This window comes from Pantherophis guttatus, chromosome 2, assembly GCF_059756535.1.
Source record: "Pantherophis guttatus breed Tessera chromosome 2, ASM5975653v1, whole genome shotgun sequence".
In the NCBI taxonomy this organism is placed as follows: Eukaryota; Metazoa; Chordata; class Lepidosauria; order Squamata; family Colubridae; genus Pantherophis; species Pantherophis guttatus.
Genome location: NC_142064.1, coordinates 34,745,893 through 34,767,483, shown reverse-complemented (window position 1 = coordinate 34,767,483; position 21,591 = coordinate 34,745,893). Strand labels below are relative to the sequence as shown.

At 37.3% G+C, this 21,591-nt stretch overlaps 1 protein-coding gene across 6 annotated transcripts in view; it reads left to right on the top strand.

Moving 5' to 3' along the window:
• Positions 1-21,591, top strand: part of PDE8B (phosphodiesterase 8B) — a 64,287-nt gene that overhangs the window by 40,754 nt on the left and 1,942 nt on the right. For 4 of the 6 annotated variants that reach the window (XM_034441083.3, XM_034441081.3, XM_034441080.3 and 1 more), the window contains exons 9-22: positions 323-411; positions 1,759-1,819; positions 2,434-2,485; positions 3,163-3,240; positions 3,995-4,071; positions 5,301-5,465; positions 6,481-6,526; positions 9,631-9,757; positions 12,214-12,412; positions 13,382-13,599; positions 16,290-16,425; positions 18,768-18,935; positions 19,577-19,706; positions 20,949-21,276. In XM_034441083.3, the coding sequence (XP_034296974.2) occupies positions 323-411; positions 1,759-1,819; positions 2,434-2,485; positions 3,163-3,240; positions 3,995-4,071; positions 5,301-5,465; positions 6,481-6,526; positions 9,631-9,757; positions 12,214-12,412; positions 13,382-13,599; positions 16,290-16,425; positions 18,768-18,935; positions 19,577-19,706; positions 20,949-21,070 (1,668 nt within the window). In that variant the 3' untranslated portion in view covers positions 21,071-21,276. Of the gene's footprint in view, positions 1-322; positions 412-1,758; positions 1,820-2,433; positions 2,486-3,162; positions 3,241-3,994; positions 4,072-5,300; positions 5,466-6,480; positions 6,527-9,630; positions 9,758-12,213; positions 12,413-13,381; positions 13,600-16,289; positions 16,426-18,767; positions 18,936-19,576; positions 19,707-20,948; positions 21,277-21,591 lie in introns of those variants that run through there. The other 2 variants (XM_087885765.1, XM_087885764.1) reach the window with 1 other exon arrangement.

Sequence of the window (21,591 nt, the reverse complement as noted above, 5' to 3'; positions counted from 1 at the left end):
CACTGGACCCAGGTCATGGTTGTCCCAAAGGTGCTTTTTCAGGAGGCAACTGGACTTTCTTGTTTGTTTGTTTTTTTAATAAGAAAGTCCAGTTGCTTCCTGAAAAAGCACCTTTGGGACTTTTAACTCTATGATTCTCTGTATGTTTGGTACATATGAATATGACATGCTGCATGAAAGCGTCAGAAGGCTACCTGACTGGGAAAGAATAGACAGCAACTTTGTGGATCTCACATAGAGAAGGACTGCAACGGACTTTATTATTTTTAGTAAGGCGGATTGACTACCTTTTTTTTACTATGGCTTCATTTGGCTTCTTTAGGAATGGCAAGGAGTTTATTACGCACGAAGAAAATCAGGCGATAATATCCAACAGCATGTTAAGATAACGCCTGTGACAGGTCAAGGAGGGTAAGGGTGTTAATGAAAAAAATGCATTGACCGTAAGCAATGTGTATCAAGTTTGTTTATTTATCATATTTACAGGTGATAAGATTGCCTCTCGAATCAGGTTCTGGTGACATGGTTTCTCTTTGTTTTAAATCCAACCAGGGATAAGTAGCACCTATCCTATAGGTTGCATTTCTGCGCTTTTAAGTTGACAAAATAATTAAATCTGAGTAATATTATCTTTAGATTTTCATTCACTCATTCACTCATTCACTCACTCACATATTCATTTAAGGTGGAAATCAGAGTAGATGTAGGGGGCTCTATCACTTTATCTACCCTTAAACTCTGCACCGAAGGGGTTGAAATAATTTCATCTGCTTCAAATCTTGCTAGGTGGTCTCTGGCATTTCAAAAGACTGAGAGGCTACATAGCAGAACTCAGATGACAAATGTTGCCATCCATGATGTAGCTTATTAGTTTTTTCTTCTATTTTCTGTAGGGAAAAAAATTAAATGTTGCTCTTTCATTATCTTAGAATTCATTAATTTATGCAATTAATGAATTCAGAGATAATGAAAGAGCAACATTTAATCCTCAAGTTTATAAAATAAATTGAAAATATAGGATGTATTTAGAATATAAGAAAACAGAAAAAAATCAGAAAGAATGACAAGAATACAATACTTAAATAAGTAAATGCTTAATATTTAATTTACTTTACAAAGGATCTACTTTGGTGAAGTATGATAACTGTATATGATAACTCTAGTCCTTGCTCATCTGTGAACTTACAAAAGATTAAAGTTGACAATGTAAAGGAATTCCATCATTGGAATGTCCAATACCTTTTGCTAAATTAAAATGACAGAAGTTAAGGATTTGATTATCTCAGGCATGTTAGAAACTTTATACAAATTAAATACCATTTATCTCATTCAGTGAGATGGCGGAAGTTTCTGTTGCAGCCTTAGACAGAGTTTTATTAACATCATGATGCTGCTCTGCATCAGAAGTGTCAAACTCGCAGCCCACGAGCCGGATGCGTCACACACTGGCCACTCCCCAACCCCATTTTAGCGAAGGGGGAAAAGGTTGCGATACATCATGTGATGGCAATGTGACGTCGCGAGTTTAACACCCTTGCTCTACATGTACAGGATTCTGCTGAATCAGGATAGGCTTGTGTTCTTGAACCCTTTTTTTCTCACACCAATATTAGTGTATGCCAATTATAAGTTATGGGTGTTTTATAGAATGACTTCAATAATTGCCATAAGTAATAAATACAGCATTGAAATAAACTAATTGGATCGAGATTTTTTTATACTGCATTTGATAATAGTAGATTCTTTTTATATTCATAGAAAAATTCGACATTTTGTATCTATCAAAAAACTGTGTTGCAGCAATGATAGAAGCAAACAGGTATGATTTTCCCTTTGTACAATTGCTTGTTGCCTCCTTATTAATAACTGGATGTTTCCAAAGTCTTTAATTATGTATTATTTAAAATATAAATGCCAAATCACATTATCAAAAAATGGATCTTGCTGCTTGGCAAGATGATTTGCATTTATTTTAGCGGCTTCTCCTATGTCTTATTATATACAGCTAATGAGATTCAAATTTCTCTGTTTTGTAGTGGAAAGTTATGGTATTTCAAATTATACTGTTATAGTCATTCAGATTCAATGTAATGAGGAGGTAGCTATACAGGGATAACAGCTGGTTCAACTTTTTAACAGATGATATATGATATAAGCACAAGCAGACTATATAGTAGAGATGGGAAACCCTTGGCCTCCAACAATAACTTAACTTTCTCTTTGACATCCCACCAAAAAGCTGATAGAAGACAAAGTCAATTCCCTGAACACCTCCAAGTTGCAGCTGTCTAAAAAAATTGTTTTTGGTGGCCTTCAACAGTTTTTGATTAAGAAAGTTAAGGGATAGTCACTGCTTTGTGGCAGATCTTTATCTAGCTATTATGATGGGTGCTTATATGTCTCTTATATGTTTCCTTTTTCATATAACACAAGACTTACAGAATACATCATGATGAAAAGTGCACAGGAGATCAGTTTCAATCAGGTTAGAAAATAGTCTTTCTATTATTTGAAGAATCAGAACCAGTCTTACTGTTAGGCTGAAGGATGCTTTATATATTATGGCACTTATACAGAGGTAGTTGATTCTGGAGTGGAAGTTCTATCTGAAATCTGGAAGTAGTTTAAACTCTAAAATTAGGAGTTATTACTCTTTAGTAGATTGCTTCTATTATATATGAAGAGAATCTTAAGCTAATCAGTCTTTTCAGTCCATGTATGTTTCACTAGGCTGAAAAATATAATTTTCAATATATGCAATAAAATGGAAGAATATTTCATTAAAATAATTTGTGACATAATATTGCAAGAAAATAGAAGAATATAGAATTAAGAGATTGACTTTAAGGGTATAGATCAGAGGTGTCAAACTCATGGGCTTAATATATTCCTAGTTATTCTCCGATAGGCTTTTTAACAACATATTATCTTTAAATCAAATCAAGTTTAGTATATAATAAGGCAGTAGCAAAATTGGCTTTGAAGCTAGGAAATTAAAGAATTTGGTTTCTTTGTTTTCTGTTATCCTTCCCTATTTACTGGTAATTGAGGAAGGGTTAATTTTTAAATTTCTGATCTGTAGTTGGGAGGCAATTAGTGGACAAATGTGGCTGTGAAAATAAATCCTACTCCTTTTTAAATCCTTTCCTTTAACATTTATAGACTCTCACTCCTTCAGATGCAAGAACAGGAGGAAAGAATCCATTGATGCTAAATCAATAACTTCTCAAAGTAGTGATGGTAAGAAATGAAATATGCGGGAGATACTATTCAGAGCCCTATGTTAAAAGGAACTGCAATTGATGATTTAAATGACTGGCATTTGATTTAATATTTTTTTTATAATCTTTTTCCAACTATCTTGGCTATTTAATAGCAGGAAGAGGCAGGCTAAATTTAAACTATGGAAAAAATAGGCAACTTCTTACTTTTTAATCATACAGGTAGTCCTCTTGTACCAACCACAATTAGGACTAGCAATTCTCTTACTCAGCAACACAGATGCAAAGTGAAATGCCATGTTATCACGCCTGATCTATGACATTCAGCTGTGGTCCTTAAATGGATCACCCTTGGTCATTGAGCAAGTCATCACATGATTGCGATTTGAGAATTCTTGCTAACTTCCCCTTTGACTTTGCTTCCAGGAAACTGGCAGTGAAGGTTGCAAATGATGGTCACATGACCATAGGATTCTGTAACTGACAACTGACAACATGTGTCAGTTGCCAAGTGCCCATATTGCAATCACATATCCAAAGGGATGCTGCAAAGGCCACATCTTCAAGGAGTGCTCATAAATCTCTTTTTTCAACACTATAATAACTTTGAACAGTCACTGAACCAGCAGTCAATAGGTGGGGACTACCTATATACACAACATAAGAACATATTATTTGGAACAGTCTAATTTCAAATAATACAATGTAAAAACAAGTAGCATTTTAAAATTTTTCAAGTAGCCTTTTTAAAAAGCCTTTTCCGTTTAATGCAGCAACAAGTTTACAGAATCATCGATATTCATCTATAGCAAGAATCCACTCCATGACAATAGAAGCTCCAATTACAAAGGTATGAGGCAAAAGACTTTCTGATGTCATTTTATGCATTGACAATCATTTGCAAAAAATAAATAAAAATGAGCACATCTATTTTTATTATACTTATTGAAATATCAATTCATGTCACACAGAGAGGTTGGGATTTACTATAAATAAGATGGTTGTTTTGCACAAAGTCAAAAGGGGGGAACCTTTACCTTTACCTTTATAATATAGTGAATTTTTAAAATATGCATTTTTAAAAATTTAATTGATTGAAGAATTAGTTAATCATTTTAAAAGCCAACCAAGAAAGTGCCCCCCTCAGAACGGGCTAGCAATTTGGGTGTCCTCCTAGGCTCACAGCTGAGATTGGAACAACATCTGACGGCTGTAGCTAGGGGAACCTTTGCACAGGTTCATCTGGTGCACCAATTGCGACCCTACTTGGATCAGGAGGCTCTCCTTACAGTCACTCATGCCCTTGTCACCTCACGGTTGGATTATTGCAATGCGCTCTACATGGGGCTACCCTTGAAAAGCGTTCGGAGACTACAGTTGGTCCAGAATGCAGCCGCACGAGCTATTGTGGGTGCACCCACATTACACCAATTCTCCGCAAGCTGCACTGGCTCCCTATCGGTCTCCGGGCGCAATTCAAGGTGTTGGTTATTACCTTTAAAGCCCTACATGGGTCAGAACCAGGCTATCTTTGAGACCGCCTTCTACCGCATAGCTCCCAGCGACCGGTAAGATCCCACAGTCAGTCTCCTCCGGGTCCCATCAGCTAAACAATGTCGGTTGGCGGGCCCATGGGTGAGGGCCTTCTCTGTGACTGCCCCAGCTCTCTGGAACCAATTACCCCCTGAATTACCAACTGCCCCCACCCTACTGGCCTTCCGGAAAGCGGTGAAAACCTGGCTCTTCCGGCAGGCTTGGGGCCGTTGATCTCGCTATAGTGATCTTGCGAGACCTGGCCACGAATTGGAGTGTATGGATTTTAATAAATAAAAAAAAAGTTTTCTTTTAAACTTTTGAATGGGAAATTGTTCGCATTGTTTTATTCTTTGTTGTAAGCCATCCCTTGGGAGTTGGGCAGCATAGAAATGCGACAAATAAAATAAATAAATAAATAAACTCCTTTATTTGGGTCATAGTTCTTTTACATTGATAACTCAATATTGCATACAGATTTTATAAATATACCGGATTGAAATCAGCAATGGCCTTGTTATTTCTTTTCCATTTGTAATCCTACAGGTTATTAATATAATCAATTCAGCTCAAGAGAATAGTTCCGTGACTGTAGCAGAAGCCTTGGATAGAGTGTTGGAAATCTTACGAACAACAGAACTCTATTCTCCACAGTTAGGAAGCAAAGATGATGACCCTCATACTAGTGATCTTGTCGGAGGTCTGATGATGGTGAGTAAAGAGACATAAATCACACAATCTGTTTCACTATAAAATTGGTGGCTGGGGTCAGGGGCCCTTTTGCTGTACATCTCTACCATTAAAAACATACTAAAAAGAAATGTATAAAACCAAGCAGTTGTAGTCATTGCAGGAGAAACAGTTCTAGATTCTTGGCCATAAGGAGAACAGAATGTCATGAGACAGGGATCTCCAAACTTGGCCACTTTAAGAATTGTGGACTTCAACTCCCAGAATTCCTCAGCCAGCTTTGCTTCTGGGAGTTGAAGTCCACAAGTCTTGAAGTTGCCAAGGTTGGAGACCCCTGTCATGAGAGACCTCTTCTAGATTAATCATAAAACAGCCTTTCATAAGCTGAGATGAAGTTGTGATGAAAATTCTACAAACCCACATCTTACTTTTAGGAATGTTGAAAGTGTGGTAGAAGAAATTAGTTGTTATCTTCTCATTTTTACTCGAAAACCCGGGATACGTCCTTTAGTAGACCTTAAGGAAATAAAACAGTATTTATTAGATATTGGATAGGAATCAGATTGCAGTGATTTTTTTGCAGAAATTTTATATAGACGTATAGACATTTTATAATTATTTTTAACATTCATATTCATATAGTATCTATTAGCAAAGAGCTCTGCTGGCTCAGCAGACTAATTAACATCCACTTACATCTGCTGCCTGCAATTACTGCAAGTTCAAATCTCACTAGGCTCAGGGCTGACTCAGCCTTCCATCCTTTCTAAGGTAGGTAAAATGAGGACCCAGATTATGGGGGCAATAAGATGACTTTGTATAAATATACAAAAGTATGAAGGCTATTGCTTAACACGTTGTAAGCCGCCCTGAGTCTCCGGAGAAGGGTGGCATATAAATCAAATTAATTTTTTTTTTAAATGTAATTTTCTTGCTGTTTAACTATAATATATGTAATAAATTACATTTATTAAAATGTAATTTCATCTTTTTTGTCTTGGTATATGGAATGTTTTTCTTCTTTTCATTATTTCAGGATGGCTTGAAAAAACTGTCAGGAAATGAGTATATCTTTTCTAAAAGTAAGTTTCTATGTTAAACTCTCTTTTTATTCATTCATTCATGTTAATATTGCAAAAAAATCGCTTTTGCTGAAAAAAAATCAGGAATACAAAACTAATTATCTTAATTTATTTCATTAGTTGTCTATTGAATTTGGTGCATAAAGATGTAATAGGTTTTCACACAACATTTGGAAAGATAAGTTTATCCCTTTTTATCATTCCAGACTACTTGTAGTGCAGTAGACAGAAAATATTCATTAAGTTTGTTTTGCTGTAATACAAGAAATAACAGAATAACAGAGTTGGAAGGGACTTTGGAGGTTTTCTAATCCAGTCCCCTGCTCAAGGGGAAGCTTTACCATTCTGGACAAATGGCTGTCCAATTTCTTCTTAAAAGTTGTGAGTGAAGAAGCAACTTCACAACTTCTGAAGGCAAGCCTTTCCACTGGTTAATTGTTCTCATTGTCAGGAAATTTCTCCTTAATTCTAGGTTGGTTCTCTCCTTAATTAGATTCCATCCATTGCTTCTTGACCTGCCTTCTGGTGCTTTAAAAATTGGTTTACTTCCTCTTCTTTGTGACACTCAAATATTAAAAGACTGCTATCATGTCACTCCAGTCCTTCTTTTCACCAGACTAGATATACCCAATTCCTGCAACCATTCCTCATATGTTTTAGCCTCCAGCCCCTAATAATCTTTGTTGCTCTTCTCTGCACTCTTTCCAGAGCCTCAACTTTCAAGAATTTCAAGAATCTCAAGTTCATTTTAAATTTTCTTAATTTAAACCGTTGGCAAGCTTTTTGCCTTTAGTTATAGATGGGATAATTTATTTATTTATAGAGTAATTTATTATTTGCCTGCATATAGATGGGAAATTGAACAACTGGTCTTGTGGTGCAGCTGGAACAATCTTGAATTGAACACACTCAAAATTGTAGAGATGATAATAGATTTTAGGAGAAGTCCCCCTATTCTACCACCTCTTACAATACTAGACAACACAATATCAACCATAGAGACCTTCAAGTTTCTGGGTTTTATAATATCTCAAGACTTGAAATGGACACCTAACTTCAAAAACTTCATAAAGAAGCACAACAAAGAATGTTCTTCCTGCACCAACTCAGAAAGCCAGCTGGTCCGGTGTGTATGCCGGAACCCGGAAGAGAGCAGTTGGCCATGTGTGCCGGACCAGCTGACTGGCGCACATGCGCGTGACGGAATCCAGAAGAGCAGCTGGCCACCGCATGCATGCGCACTGGCCAGCTGCTCTCTTTTGGGTTCTAGCGCTCCAGTGTGCACATGGGCCCACTCCAGTTTTGGCACTGGATGCCGAAAAGGTTAACCATCACTGCCCTAGGATGTCAAACCACGTAGTAGGGCTGTAGTAGGGCTGTACTACTACTATCCTTCTCATCTTTCCTACTACCTATTCCTTAGTATCTTATGACTATAACTTTGTTGTTTGTGTCTTATGATTATGTTGATTATTTTTATTTAGTATCCTAGGACTATCACTGTGCTGTATCTTATGACTTACAATGATTGTATTTTATGATTATGACCATGATTATCACTTGATGCTTGCATGTACACTGAGAGCTTATTCACCAGAGACAAATTCCTTGTGTGTCCAATCACACTTGGCCAATAAAGAATTATATTCTATTCCATTCTATTCTATTTAAAATTCTTTAAATTGTTCCTTTAAGAACCAGTTTAAGAAAGTGAGAGCTTTTGTAGGCTCCACTGCAGCTATGAGCTTGCTGTTTCTTCTGCAGCCTTTGACCTTCAGACTCGCAATAAGCCTGCAGAACCTTTTCAGATCTTGCAGGTCTTCTCATAAGGAGCAGACTTTAGCCGCATAGGTGGGCAATCTCTCAGCCTGTCCTTATCTGGAGAGGTGCCATTGATTAATGCCACATTGCTGGTCTTTGCTGCAGCATTGTCTCAGCTGTTCACAGAGATGTATCAATCTGCCATTTCCCCCCAAATAAGCAAGCCAAAAGAGTTGAAGGAGCTTCTTGGATGAGAAGCAAAATGTCTTCAAAGAAAAACCAGAAAGTCCAGTTGCCTCATGAAAAAAGCACCTTTGGGACAACCATGACCTGGATGACTGAGAATCTCCATAGACATTAAGCAAACCAAAAGTGGGACTTTGACTGTGTACTTCTGGGTGAGGTCAACAGTAGACAGTCTAAGGTTAAAGTTAAGGGGGTTTGGGGAAGTAACCACAGAGTCAGGTGGTGCATTCCAGGCATTGACCACTCTGTTGCTGAAGTCGTATTTTCTGCAATCAACTTTGGAGCGGTTTACCTTAAGTTTGTATCTATTGTGTGCTTGTGTATTGTTGCGGTTGAAGCTGAAGTAGTCATTGACAGGTAGGATGTTGTAGCAGATAATTTTGTGTACTACAGTTAGGTCAGACTGAAGGTGGCGTAGTTCTAAATTGTCTAAGCCCAAAATTTCGAGCCTGATGGCATAAGGTATTCTGTTGTGAGCAGAGGAGTGGAGGACTTTTCTCGTGAAGTATCTCTGGACTCTCTCAATTGTATTAATATCCAATATGCAGTGCAGGTTCCAGACAGATGAGCTGTATTTGAGAATTGGTCTAGCAAAGTTTTTATATGCCTTAGTTTGCAGTACAATATTACCGGAGAAGAAGCTTCGCAAGATTAGGTTAACAACTCTTAATGCCTTTTTGGCAATGCTATTACAGTGAGCCTGGCACTTAGATTATTTGAGATGAGTACTCCAAGGTCCTTGACAGAGTGAGGGTCGTCTACGAGGTCGTATCCATCCAGCTTGTATTTTCTACTCTGATTTTTTTTTGCCAGTGCATTTGTTGGTTGAGATTTGGAGTTGGTTGAGATTTGGAGTAGCTTCTTTTCATCAGTAAATGGGTAAGATGATACAAATTGAATATAACAATATAAGAAGGTAAGGCACTCCTTTCCAGCAGCCCCATTTTACATCCATGTCTTTCCACAGGCATGGGGCTTCTCTCTGTTTAAGTTTGCTAACATCTCCAGCTTAGCCTTGAGACTTCCTTTTTATTAAGGGTTCTTCAATTGGGCTCATGCTTACAGATTCATAACCTTCCTGTTCCCCATTTCTACAGATATGAACCAGAACCAATCAGTGCCAGTCACCATCAGTGATGCTCCGCCCTGTATTGCACACTTACTGGATAATGAAGAGAGCTGGGACTTCAACATTTTTGAACTGGAAGCTGTTACAAATAAAAGGCAAGCTTTATACCTGTGTTCATTAGATGGATAAAAATAGAAGTTGCGGGCAGTTGCAGTTTTGTCATAAATTAAATTTGTGTGGCTTATTTATAATTGGTTTGGCTGTGTCTTTGTGCTGTCCCAGGTCTCCTAGGCAAATGCAGGCATCAATAAAGTCTTTTATTGCACCACTAAACAAAAGGCCCTCCAGGGGTGTTGGTAAAACTCCACTCCACTTTCCCCCACAAAACAACCACCAACAGTCAGTGTAACCCAGTTCCACCAGAACCAAGCCCCCAAACAGGAAGAAAGTTGGTCTACAAACCAGGTGCATTGTTTGCAAAATAAGATCCATAAACTACAATCCAGAGTCAGTGCCCGTAAAGCAATGTATGAAAATCCAAAGGCTGAAATATGAGTCAAAGTCCATGAGTCAAGGTTTCCAAAAGTCTGGGGAATGCATGCTGAGACAAATGGTTGTTCCCAACAAACACACCTTCCCCCGCCTCTGGTTAAATCACCCCGAGCCAAGTATTCCTTGTGAAGAGGGGCAGGGCATCCTCCTCATGAGCAGCTTTGCAGACCTTCTCTGAGCTTCCCTCCGCTCCACTCTCCATGACCGTGAATCAGGTGAGGGAGGCAGCTTTTCCTTGTCAGAGAGGATCTTATTCCCCTCAGCGTTCCCCATTGTTGCTGCCCATCTGTAGCTGATCCTCCCCTGCGTTTGTGAAGGCAGGTGGCTCCCCATCCAGTCGACCACTTTCCCCAATGGCGGAGGGGCCTGGAACAGCCGGATGTTCCACGGAAATGTCCCAATTCCAACTCTTCCTCCTCCAAACTGGGAATCGACAGGGTCATGACAGTCACCTAGCCCTGGCAGGATTATGACTATCAACAGAGTAAAACCTTAAATGATGTGCTTTTCTTTCTGTGCTTCTAGGTTTGATGCAAGTGGTTTGTAAATTTTAAATATATTAAAAATAGCCTTTTTAATTCCATCTAATCATTTTATTATTTTATAGAAATGTATATATCATAGTTAAATATGTTTTATTGTCTGGTTAACAATGTGGTATGGCACATTGCCATGTTCTGGACTGACAGTACTTAGGGTGGTACAAAATAGGATTTATTGTCATTCACAGCTTTCCTAAAATACAGAAGCTTTATTTTAATGAACGTTCTCTAAAATACTGTGCTGATACTATATATTTTCAAATAAATAGTTTAAAAGTCATTTTCTTTAATGCTATCTTAATTTCCGAAATCCAGTCTTTTTAATACCGGTACAATCTTTATATTATACTTTTAAAAATATAATTATTTCCTTTCATATGTAAGTTTCAAGAAGTTTCATATTCATCATAAACATTTTTAGATGGGTTTTTTATCAGAAAGGATAGAATAACTGCAAAACAGACTCTTCAATGTTGCTGTGCTTAATCTGTCTTTTAAAACTATTCCCATAGAAATTCATGGTCAATTCCTTTGAAATCTATAGATTAAACCAAGATACAGCATGTTTCTACCACTTATGACTTTTATGATAGAACTACACAGAATCACATTTTATCTGCAAAATTGTATCTAAATATCCTCTCCTTTCATGAAGAAATTGAAACTAAGCTATTCTAAATATTTAAGAGTATATCTTTATTACCCTTCTCTCGTTAAGCCTCATTTCATTAAACATGAATTTTGGGTACCTTCGATTGTAAGAATGTATGTTACTAATATGGCATTTTCTGTTTTTCTAATCCTCTCATCTGAAATTCCAAAGATTCCTTTCCTGTCAGGTACAAACTGGACACACCTAACTTACATTTCAGATAAGGCACAATTTGGGCCTTTATTTCTTTCCTTTAGTCTCCCTTCTCTAATTTCTTTCAGATGTCATTTAGTTGTTTATCTTTGGGGAAATGGAACGCTGTACCTCTATTTATAATGAAGCAAGAGTGATGGTATACAGGTGGTCCTCTACTTACGACCACAATTGAGCCCAAAATTCATGTCACTAAGTGAGACAGTTGTTAAGTGAGGTTTTGGTCATTTTATGATCTTTCTTGTCACAGTTGTTAAGTGAAACACTTCAGTTCTGTTAGTAACAGTTAATTGTTAAATGAATCAGGCTTCCCTATTGACTTTGCTTGTCAGAAGATCACAAAAGGTGATCACATGACCCAGGGACACTGCGACCGTCACAAATATGAACCAGTTGCCAAAACATCTGAATTGTGATCATGTGATCATGTGACCATGGAAATGGTGCAACAGTCTAACTGTGAAAAGCAGTAATAAGTCACTTTTTTCAGTGCCATTGTAACTTTGAATGGTCACTAAACAAACTGTTGTAAGTCGAGACCTACCTGTAATTTATCTAATAAAGTTAAACTATCAGTAACCAAAGTCTATAAACATAAGAAGTTCAGTGATGAGTGACCTTGTTTCTTCATTTCTCTCTTGTTATGTTCCAGGCCATTAGTTTACCTGGGTTTGAAAACTTTTTCCCGTTTTGGCATCTGTGAATTCTTAAACTGTTCAGAAGCCACCCTGCGCGCATGGTTCCAAGTGATTGAAGCAAACTACCACTCCTCCAATTCTTACCATAACTCCACTCACGCAGCAGATGTTCTGCATGCTACAGCATTTTTTCTGGGGAAAGAAAGAGTTAAGGTACAGCTTGTGCTGATAATTATCTATTCCTGTTCAAGAGTTATTAACAAGTTCATTTTATAAGAAAGAAAGATTAGTCAAGAAGCAGTGATTTGAAAATCACAGGAAGGTACATTTAGATGAAATGCTGAGGAAAAAGGCATCCATCTTTCCTTTCCTAACTTATTCGTTTTGCTAAAATAAAAGATGGAAGTTAGAGAAAAATAAGAAGAAGTTACAAATGGACAAAAATACCAGATTTCTCCCTACTATGATCAAACAGTTTGAGAATGGGATTGGGCAACAACACAACAAAAGATTTGCCTCTAAGCACCTTAACTGGAAGCCTTTCCCAAATTATAAATTCAGATTCTTTCACTGAATAAGAAAAAAAATCACTATAAAACGGCACACCAAGGAAATCCAATCCTGCTTAATTTTTTTTAACACACTAGGATTAACTTGATGCTTCCATCTGCTGTAAGGCAACTGTGCAGTAGTGGGTTTCAAATCCCATCGCTACTGGTTTGCTCGTGGATGTGTGCACACACAATGCTTCTGTGCATGCGGAGAAGCTTCTGCACATGCGCAGAGATGTCCGGGCAGGTGGGCGGAGCCTCTCGCCACCGCTGCTACCGGTTCGCCTGACCCGGGGCGAACTGATAGCAACCTACCACTGCAATTGTGTAGCCAGAGTTGTCTGTGATGCAGGTACAAAAGAGATGGAGCTTCATCTGTAGCATTCTGTCCGCCATCTTTACTTTTTTTGTAGCCATCCCCCCACCCCCCAGATACTTCTGGAATGTGACTCTGCATTTCATATAATTGAGTCTGCATTTTCCTATTGCATTTACAAGAATAGGTAAACTAATGAAGAATCACAGGGCAATGTTAAAGCCATGTATATTGCCTACATGAATCCATATATGAATGCAGATTTATTGATGATTGACACATTTTAACTGATAAAGACTTAATTTTTCCTTCTAGGGAAGCCTTGATCATTTAGACCAAGTGGCTGCATTAATAGCGGCAACAATTCATGATGTGGATCATCCAGGACGGACCAATTCTTTTTTGTGCAATGCAGGCAGTGAACTAGCTGTTCTCTACAATGACACTGCTGTCTTAGAAAGCCATCACGCAGCTCTGGCCTTCCAGCTGACAACAAAAGACAACAAGTGCAACATTTTTAAAAATCTCAACAGGTTAGACTCCTCAAACTTTTCTTGGATTTGAGCCTGTAAATCAAGAACTATCTGTATACAGGTAGTCCTTAACTTATTGCCACATTTGAGCCCAGAATTTATGTTGCTAAGTGAGAAATTTGTTGAACAAGTTTTGCTCTGTTTTATGACTTTTCTTGCCACATTTGTTAAGTGAATCACTGCAGTTGTTAAATTAATAACCCAGTTGTTAAGTGAAGCTGGCTTCCCCATTGACTTAGCTTGTCAGAAGGTCTCAAAAGATGATCATATGACCCTGGGACACTGCAATGGTCATAAATATGAACCAATTGTCAAGCATCCAAATGTAAATCATGTGACCATGGGGATGCTGCAATGGTCATAAGTGTGAAAAATAGTCATAAGTCACTTCACAGTGCCGTAGTAACTTTGAACGGTCACTAAATGAACTGTTGTAAGTCGAGGACTACCCCGATAATTTATTATTTTGACATAGGCAACACAATAGCAGTATGGTTCCAGAAAATTAATATGGTGAATTTATTTTTGCTTTACAATTAGTTCTCAACTTATGACTACAATTGAGCCCAAAATTTCCATTACTAAGAAAGACAGTTGTTAAGTGAGTTTTGTCCAGTGGTGAAATGTAAAATTTGTTACTACTGGTTCTGTGGGCGTGGCTTGGTGGGGGAGAATGTGACTGGGTGGCCGTGGCCAACTTTTTTTTTTTTTTAACTTTTAAAACCATTCTTTCTACAACCTCTTCGGCCGAAGATGTTGTAAAAAAAATGCTTTTAAAAGGCTCTGACGATCCCAGCTGAGCCGCGCGATCATCAGAGGCTTTTTTTTTTACTTTTTAGCTGAAGAGGTTGTAGAAAAAATGCTTTTAAAAGTAAAAAAAAAAGCCTCTGATGATCGCGTGGCTTAGCTGGGCATGGGGGGGAGCGCGCAGGGATTTTTTTTCTCCAAACCACCTGCCGCCATCGCTAACGGATCAGGTGATCCGGTCTGAACTGGGAGCATTTCATCCCTGGTTTTGCCCTATTTTATGATCTTTCTTGCCACAGTTGATATGTGATTCACTCCAATTGTAAAGCTAGTAATATGGTTGTTAAGTGAGTCTGGCTTCCCCATTGGCTTGCTTATCAGAGGATCAGAAAAGGTGATCACATGACCCTGGGACATTGCATCTGACATAAATACAAGCCAGTTGCCATGCATCCGAATTTTGATCATGTGACCATGGGGATGCTGCAAGGGTCATAAACAATCATAGGTCATTTTTTTCAGTGCCATTGTGACTTCAAATAATCACAGGAAATAGTTGTAAGTCACAGATTACCTGTTTTAAGCAATTAAAATAACACCAAATGCCAACATCATAATACCCAAAGAAATAGAAATATTCAGTTCAATATTGTATAAATATTCCCAGTATATAACGTAAGTTAATAGAATAGTGAAGTAAACAACATTTATAATCCAATAGGATATAAGTTTTATTAAAAATAAAATTATGAATGTAAATATTGTATTTTACAAGACAGATTTAGGACCAAGTTGAATAGTGATAGCAACTAATTCCTATGTATTGCAACTAAGAAAGGAGCCTATTTGCCCATAAAAGGAAGACAAAGATAAACTGGGAAAAGGGATGGAATGAAGCAGATCTTTTAATAATCAGATGCTTTGTAATTGGCCACTGTCACCGAAGTAGTAAATTTGTCACTGCTTCCATTTTATGAGAGCATCCAAAACATGCTCTCAGAATTAACCCCAGGGAGAAGTCAAGTTGTGAGAGTGATTGAAATTCCTCACATTGAAACTAAGTGGTGATAAGTCATAACAGAGGGGTGCATTCTCCCTGACGCAGTTTCTTGTTATGTGCCCTATGATTTAAATTTCAGAAAAATGTATTTCTCTGTGTCCTCTTAATTCAGTGAGGTATCCCAGGGCACTGCCAGTGTTGAAGGGAATGCTGCAAAAGATGCCCCAGGAGCCACTCTCATCTCTGTACCCATCAAGCAATCCATGTCCTGGTTTCTCTTCCCCACCCCCATTTACTCATCTAGCACACTTTTCTTTTCTTTGATATAACAGGTTAAAGTCTTTGAACTACCTGAGAGCTAAACTTTAGTTGTACTTGAAAGCTTAATTTCTCCAGAGGGCTCAAATAGTGGAAAGGAGAGAGAGAAAGAGAGAGAGACAAATAGACAGAGAGAAAGAGAGAGAGAGAGGCATGGCCAGACGTGGCAAATAATTTAACACCCAGTTCTCTGCCCTAATGACCAGCTGGGTAGGCGTGGCTGGGGGGGAATCATGTGACTGGGTGGGAGTGAGTGACATCAAATTGGCCACACCCATCCAGGTTTTGTGGCTCCCGGTGTTTTCTTTTCTGTCGGAAATGGGTCCAAATGGTTCTTTGAGAGTTTTAGGTTGCTGACCCCTGCCCTACCCCAAAGGAAGCCTACTGTTGAGTTTGTGATCACCTCAGATGCCTGCTGGCTTTGGCCATACCTGCTTTCGTGGGCCTCAAAAGCTAAAGCCCACTTGTAGTGCAGTCAAATTGCATGTTTTAGTAACACATAATTGCTGCATTGCAAGGAGATACCTGTACAGTCAAAAATGGATTCGCCAATGTTATCCTGATACATGGGAAATCAGGAATCAGTTCTACCAATACCTATTCAGATGGCTCTTTCTCTTTTCAGAAATCATTATCGAACCCTTCGTCAAGCAATTATTGACATGGTCTTGGCAACAGAAATGACAAAGCACTTTGAGCATGTGAACAAGTTTGTGAACAGCATCATCAAGCCCATGTCCTCAGATGAAAGCAACTCCAACGTAAGCACCAGACCTTGTGAATAAACCAAAGCATTTCAGTCAGATGTCTTTTCTTAGCTTTGGTCATCTTTCATTCATATGACAGCAGTATTCTAATGGGAACAAGGGTGATTTGCATTTCATTTTCAACCATAAGTGCCCATAATTTTGCCTGAGTATATTCTTCTTTATTTTTATGTTATTTTAATGTTTGCATTTTGAATTATTAATGTAATGCATGCTTCTTCACAATTTGAAGGTTTTATTAAAATGGAAAGACTGAGTAACATGGAAATTATTAATAATAATGTTTCAAGGCTTTGTGAACGATACATGAGATCATACAAAATAGCCTTTATCAGTTTAACTCAGGATAGATTGGAAGATTGGTTCCCACAAGCAGTTTTTATCTCTTTCTGTCTGGCTGTGGTTCTTAAAGAGTTTTCAGTGAGGTGTTGCTACATAAGGAGCTTACATTTTGGTCCAGGAAATAAGCTGCTGCAATAAAATGTTGCATTGTGCAATGATGCGAAGTTGGTCTACAACCATTTTACCCCATTCCATCCCGGCCAATCCTCATTGAAAAAGCAAAGTAAAACTGGAGCCTTTGGCTTTTAAAGTTCTTTGCAGTCAGGTAGCATTCATTGAATGCTGAAAATGTTCAGCCTAACTTTTTTTAGTTCTTTTGCAAATCATAGTGTTCTCAGATTCTCCTGATCCTTTCTTTTCTATGAACGGTGCCATCACTGAATATGTAAATATAAGCACCCTTAACTGAAGATTGGTATTTGTGGGAATTTAGCAATGTGTAGAGATCTAAGATTTTATTTAGAGTAACTCCAACACAACATTCTTTTAAATATGTACCTGTTCACATGTAGTAATGAAGGCATAAAAAGACTTCAGATTTACAGGCAAAATGATAATTTTATATTCCTATGGATTTGGGAGAGTTACTTTCATAACTGTATTAATATAAATATCCATGTGGAAAGATTTCTAAAAATATACAAAGGGCTAGAGGAAAATTTGCAATAAATAGTTTTTACAATATTTTTCCTATTGGAGTCACCTATATCTACACCAGTAATTCTCAACTTTGGCAAGTTTAAGATCTGCGGACTTCAAGTCCAGAATTCCTGAGCCAGCATACTTAGTTCTTATGCATTAGGTGCTAAATACAAGAGCCCTGGTGGGGCTGTGGTTAAAGTGCAGTATTGCAGGCAAATTCTGCCCACAGCCTGGAGTTTGATCCTGATGGGGCTCAAGGATGACTCAGCCTTCCATCCTTCCGAGGCCGGTAAAATAAGGACCCACATACAAATAATGCTTACATTGTAAACTGCCCAGAGAGTGCTTTATAGCACTATGGTGCAGTATATAAGTCTAAATGCTATTGCTATTTCTATACAGTATAATGAACATCTATGGCTTTTTATACTTTTGTTTTGATTATATTATAAAATATATTATTACATTGTTTTTATAATACTTTGCACTTTGTATAATTGAAGACACGATCACCAGTTCCAACACTGTTTATTTTTTGGGGGTGGGGGGGTTGGCACATAGGAACTAGTCAAAGACTTAAGTAAGGTGAAGAGAAGGAACTTGCATTCTTCACTTCACAATTACTAGTATGGAGACTACTTTGTCTCAAAATGAAGCTCTTAAGGGATGTTGTGCTCAGGTATCACCAAATCAAATTGTGTTATATTTTGGAGTTTTACATAGCATAATTTCAAATAGGACTTTTAAATTTTTCTACAGTTAAGTTATGAGCCAGTGCATATATAAAAATAAATTGGTTCAATGAAATAAGTGTAGTGTATGCAGTTAATATTCTATTATTAAAAATGTTTCAAGATGTTGTGACACTTGACACAAATGTGTTTATTGTATAGTGAGATAAAGATATACAATAAATGAGTGGCCAAAGACAGACACATCTAAACAGGAATCCCTCATCTCTATTTTGGTTGATTCATTGTCATCACATTACTATAAATTGAGATTTACAATATTTCTCTAACAACCTTGAATTCATTAGACTGAATTCTGAGACTACCCAATAGTCACGTTTCCTGAGGATTGTACAATAACATACAAACCATTACCCTGCCCCAAAAAGCAATGTAAAATCATAAATGCAGTACATGATTTCAGTTAAAAAATTATTGTACCTTCTGATAAGTCTAAGTAAGAAAGCAACTTCTTCACCTTGCTCAAATCTATTGAATTCCAGCCAAAACCAAGCAACTGTGTAGTTTTTCTTATAGTGCATATTTACAGAGTATTATGATAACCTTATATAGCGTCTTGAGCAGTAATGCCAACTGACAGAATGAACAATCATTTTCCAGAATGATAGTGGTGATTGTGAATACACACACAGTCTCAAGAACTTTCCGGATAATCAAACATTGATCAAGCGCATGATGATAAAATGTGCAGATGTTGCAAATCCATGTCGTCCCCTAGAATTGTGTATTGAATGGGCTGGGAGAATTTCTGAAGAATATTTTGCCCAGGTATGAATTTACTGTTGTTAGAAAATCAAAGAAATGTTTTAGTTTATAATTCTAAAATCTAATGCTTCTGTATGAAAATCTTAATGTAATAATTTTATTCGCTTTACTGAACAACTATTTCCCATTCCCCAATAGTTTTTAATTTAATTCCATTTGTATGGTGCCCTACTTACATATTTGGCTTTGGGTGATTAACATGTTAAAATGGACAATCTGCTTCTCAATCGTCTTGTAAGAGATAGACTCGAATGCCAGAGCAATACCATCAGCTCCTATCATGTTAATTGCTGACAAAACAAATTCTGATCTTGAGATATGAATTGTGTGTGAGAAAAGCAACAGTAAAATAATCCTAAATAAGAAGTGAAATGCACATGATCTATTACATGTGTTTATCTTAGGGTACAGTTTGGTTAAAGCAGACCATGATTTAACATTTCCCCTTATAAAAAGTAGGACAGTAGATCGAGTTTCATTTAGGATTATATTTTCAGTTGCCAACAAACTCAGTTTTGTTAATTGAGTTATATAAGTTGTCTTTGCTAGATCAGTATGAGCCCAATAATTAATTATAAAACAGACCATTGATCTACTTTTGTAATTTTCATCCTGGTTGTAAAGTTGAAAATTTCCCCCCACAGACTGATGAAGAAAAGAAGCAGGGCCTACCAGTTGTGATGCCCGTATTTGATCGAAATACCTGCAGCATCCCTAAGTCTCAGATATCCTTCATTGATTACTTTATAATGGACATGTTTGATGCTTGGGATGGTAAGAATTTTCATTTTTCCTCTTCCCTTTTGAGCAATGCATTTTTTATTGTTTTGCCAAGTGGCCCAACAGGTCTTATGTGTTAAAGGATATCCTTGTCCTTTCCGTTATTTAGAGCCTGAAGGTTGTTCCCTAGCCAGACACAGTTGTTCTGGCAAGAGAATATGAGGGTGGAGGTGGGGAGGGGGAACTCTTCCCATTGATTATGTGGCCTTCTGAAAAGAAGCTTAGAGTTTCATGCTAGTTAAAGTTATTTTAAAACTATTTTTAAAAGGCTAGCATGGAGAGAGATTATATTTAAGTGACAGCTATATGGGATTTAACAATTCTACAACTCTTAATTCTACAGCTGTTTGTTTTTAAATCGGGCAGAAGCACTGAGTTACTGTAAAGGGAAAATGAAACCATAAAATATCAGTACGAAAAACTGCATGGTTTCCCATATAATATAGGTGCGAGATGAAAACCAGTTTGATAAGGATTGGCCATGCTCAGGGGCCACGGAACGCTGATCATTGGCAAGGACAATAGCAATAGCACTTAACAATAGCACTTAGATTTATATACCGCTTCATAGTGCTTTTACAGCCCTCTCTAAGCGGTTTACTGAGTCAGCTTATTGCCCCCAACAATTTGGGTCTTCATTTTACCCACCTCGGAAGGATGGAAGGCTGAGTCAACCTTGAACTGGTGAGATTTGAACTGCCAAACTGCAGCTAGCAGTCAGCTGAAGTAGCCTGCAGTACTGCACTCTAACCACTGTGTCACCTTGGCTCTATATGTTAAAAGCTGTGATTTACAGCAAGAGTTCATTGCTGGAGGAATCTGAAATTAACTCAGTGGATTTCTCCCATAAATGAATTGGAATGTAATTATATGAATCAGAATTCTCCAAATTTCACAAATGTTTAAATATACATTTTCATGTATTTTTAAAAATGAATTTAAGTCAGATGCATGATGGAATAAATTTGTTAATGAACATGTGCAAAAAACGTATTACGTTCTAAACTGGAAATGATACCCCACATTCTGTTGTAAGCTATACTTGGGGGAGGAAAAATTTTGAAGAGAAGGGCTACGTTACCTGGTTGTGCTACTGCTAGGCATATAAAATGATTCTTTGTATAATGCTAACAATTGATCCTAAATATACAAAGGCTGAAAGAATGCAGAAATTGTTCATGCTTTTAAAACAAGTATGGCATTGCTTCCCCCATCCCACCCTTCTGTATCTCTCAGCATTTGCATATCTACCTGGTCTGATGCAACACCTAGCAAATAACTACAAACACTGGAAAAAATTAGATGAATCGAAGTGTAGGAGCCTTCGTCTCCCTTCAGAGAATAATCTTGGAAGCTGAAGAGAACAAAAGAAAGATCATAGCCTACCATGTACACTGTGAACCATATACTGGTATGGACCCAAGAAGGGTTGAATTTCCTTCACAATGAAGTAACCAACTGGGAAATGCGGAGAAAAATATTGTTTCTCAATTTTAAATAGTTCAAAATTCTATAAAACTGTGGACTTTTTTTGAAATAAAGGACATAATTTAAAGACAAGAAATGGTTTATAAATGCTATCCTGTTTTTTGTGGAATAATAGATCCTTTTAAGGGTAGTTTTATAAAATGATTGTAATTTGTCAAATGATATTTAATTTATTAGCCAAAATCAATTCTATACATAAAATATAAAACAAGAAAAAATAGCTTCTTTGAAAAAAATTATCAACAATATTTAATTTAAAATTTATTTTACAAAAGCCTTGTTCATAGCAAGTATTACATTATACACTGGTCACTTTTTTGACCCTGAGAACAACTGATTTGAATTCATCCATAGGGACTCTAATATCTCAAACATGGCGATATCTCATTTC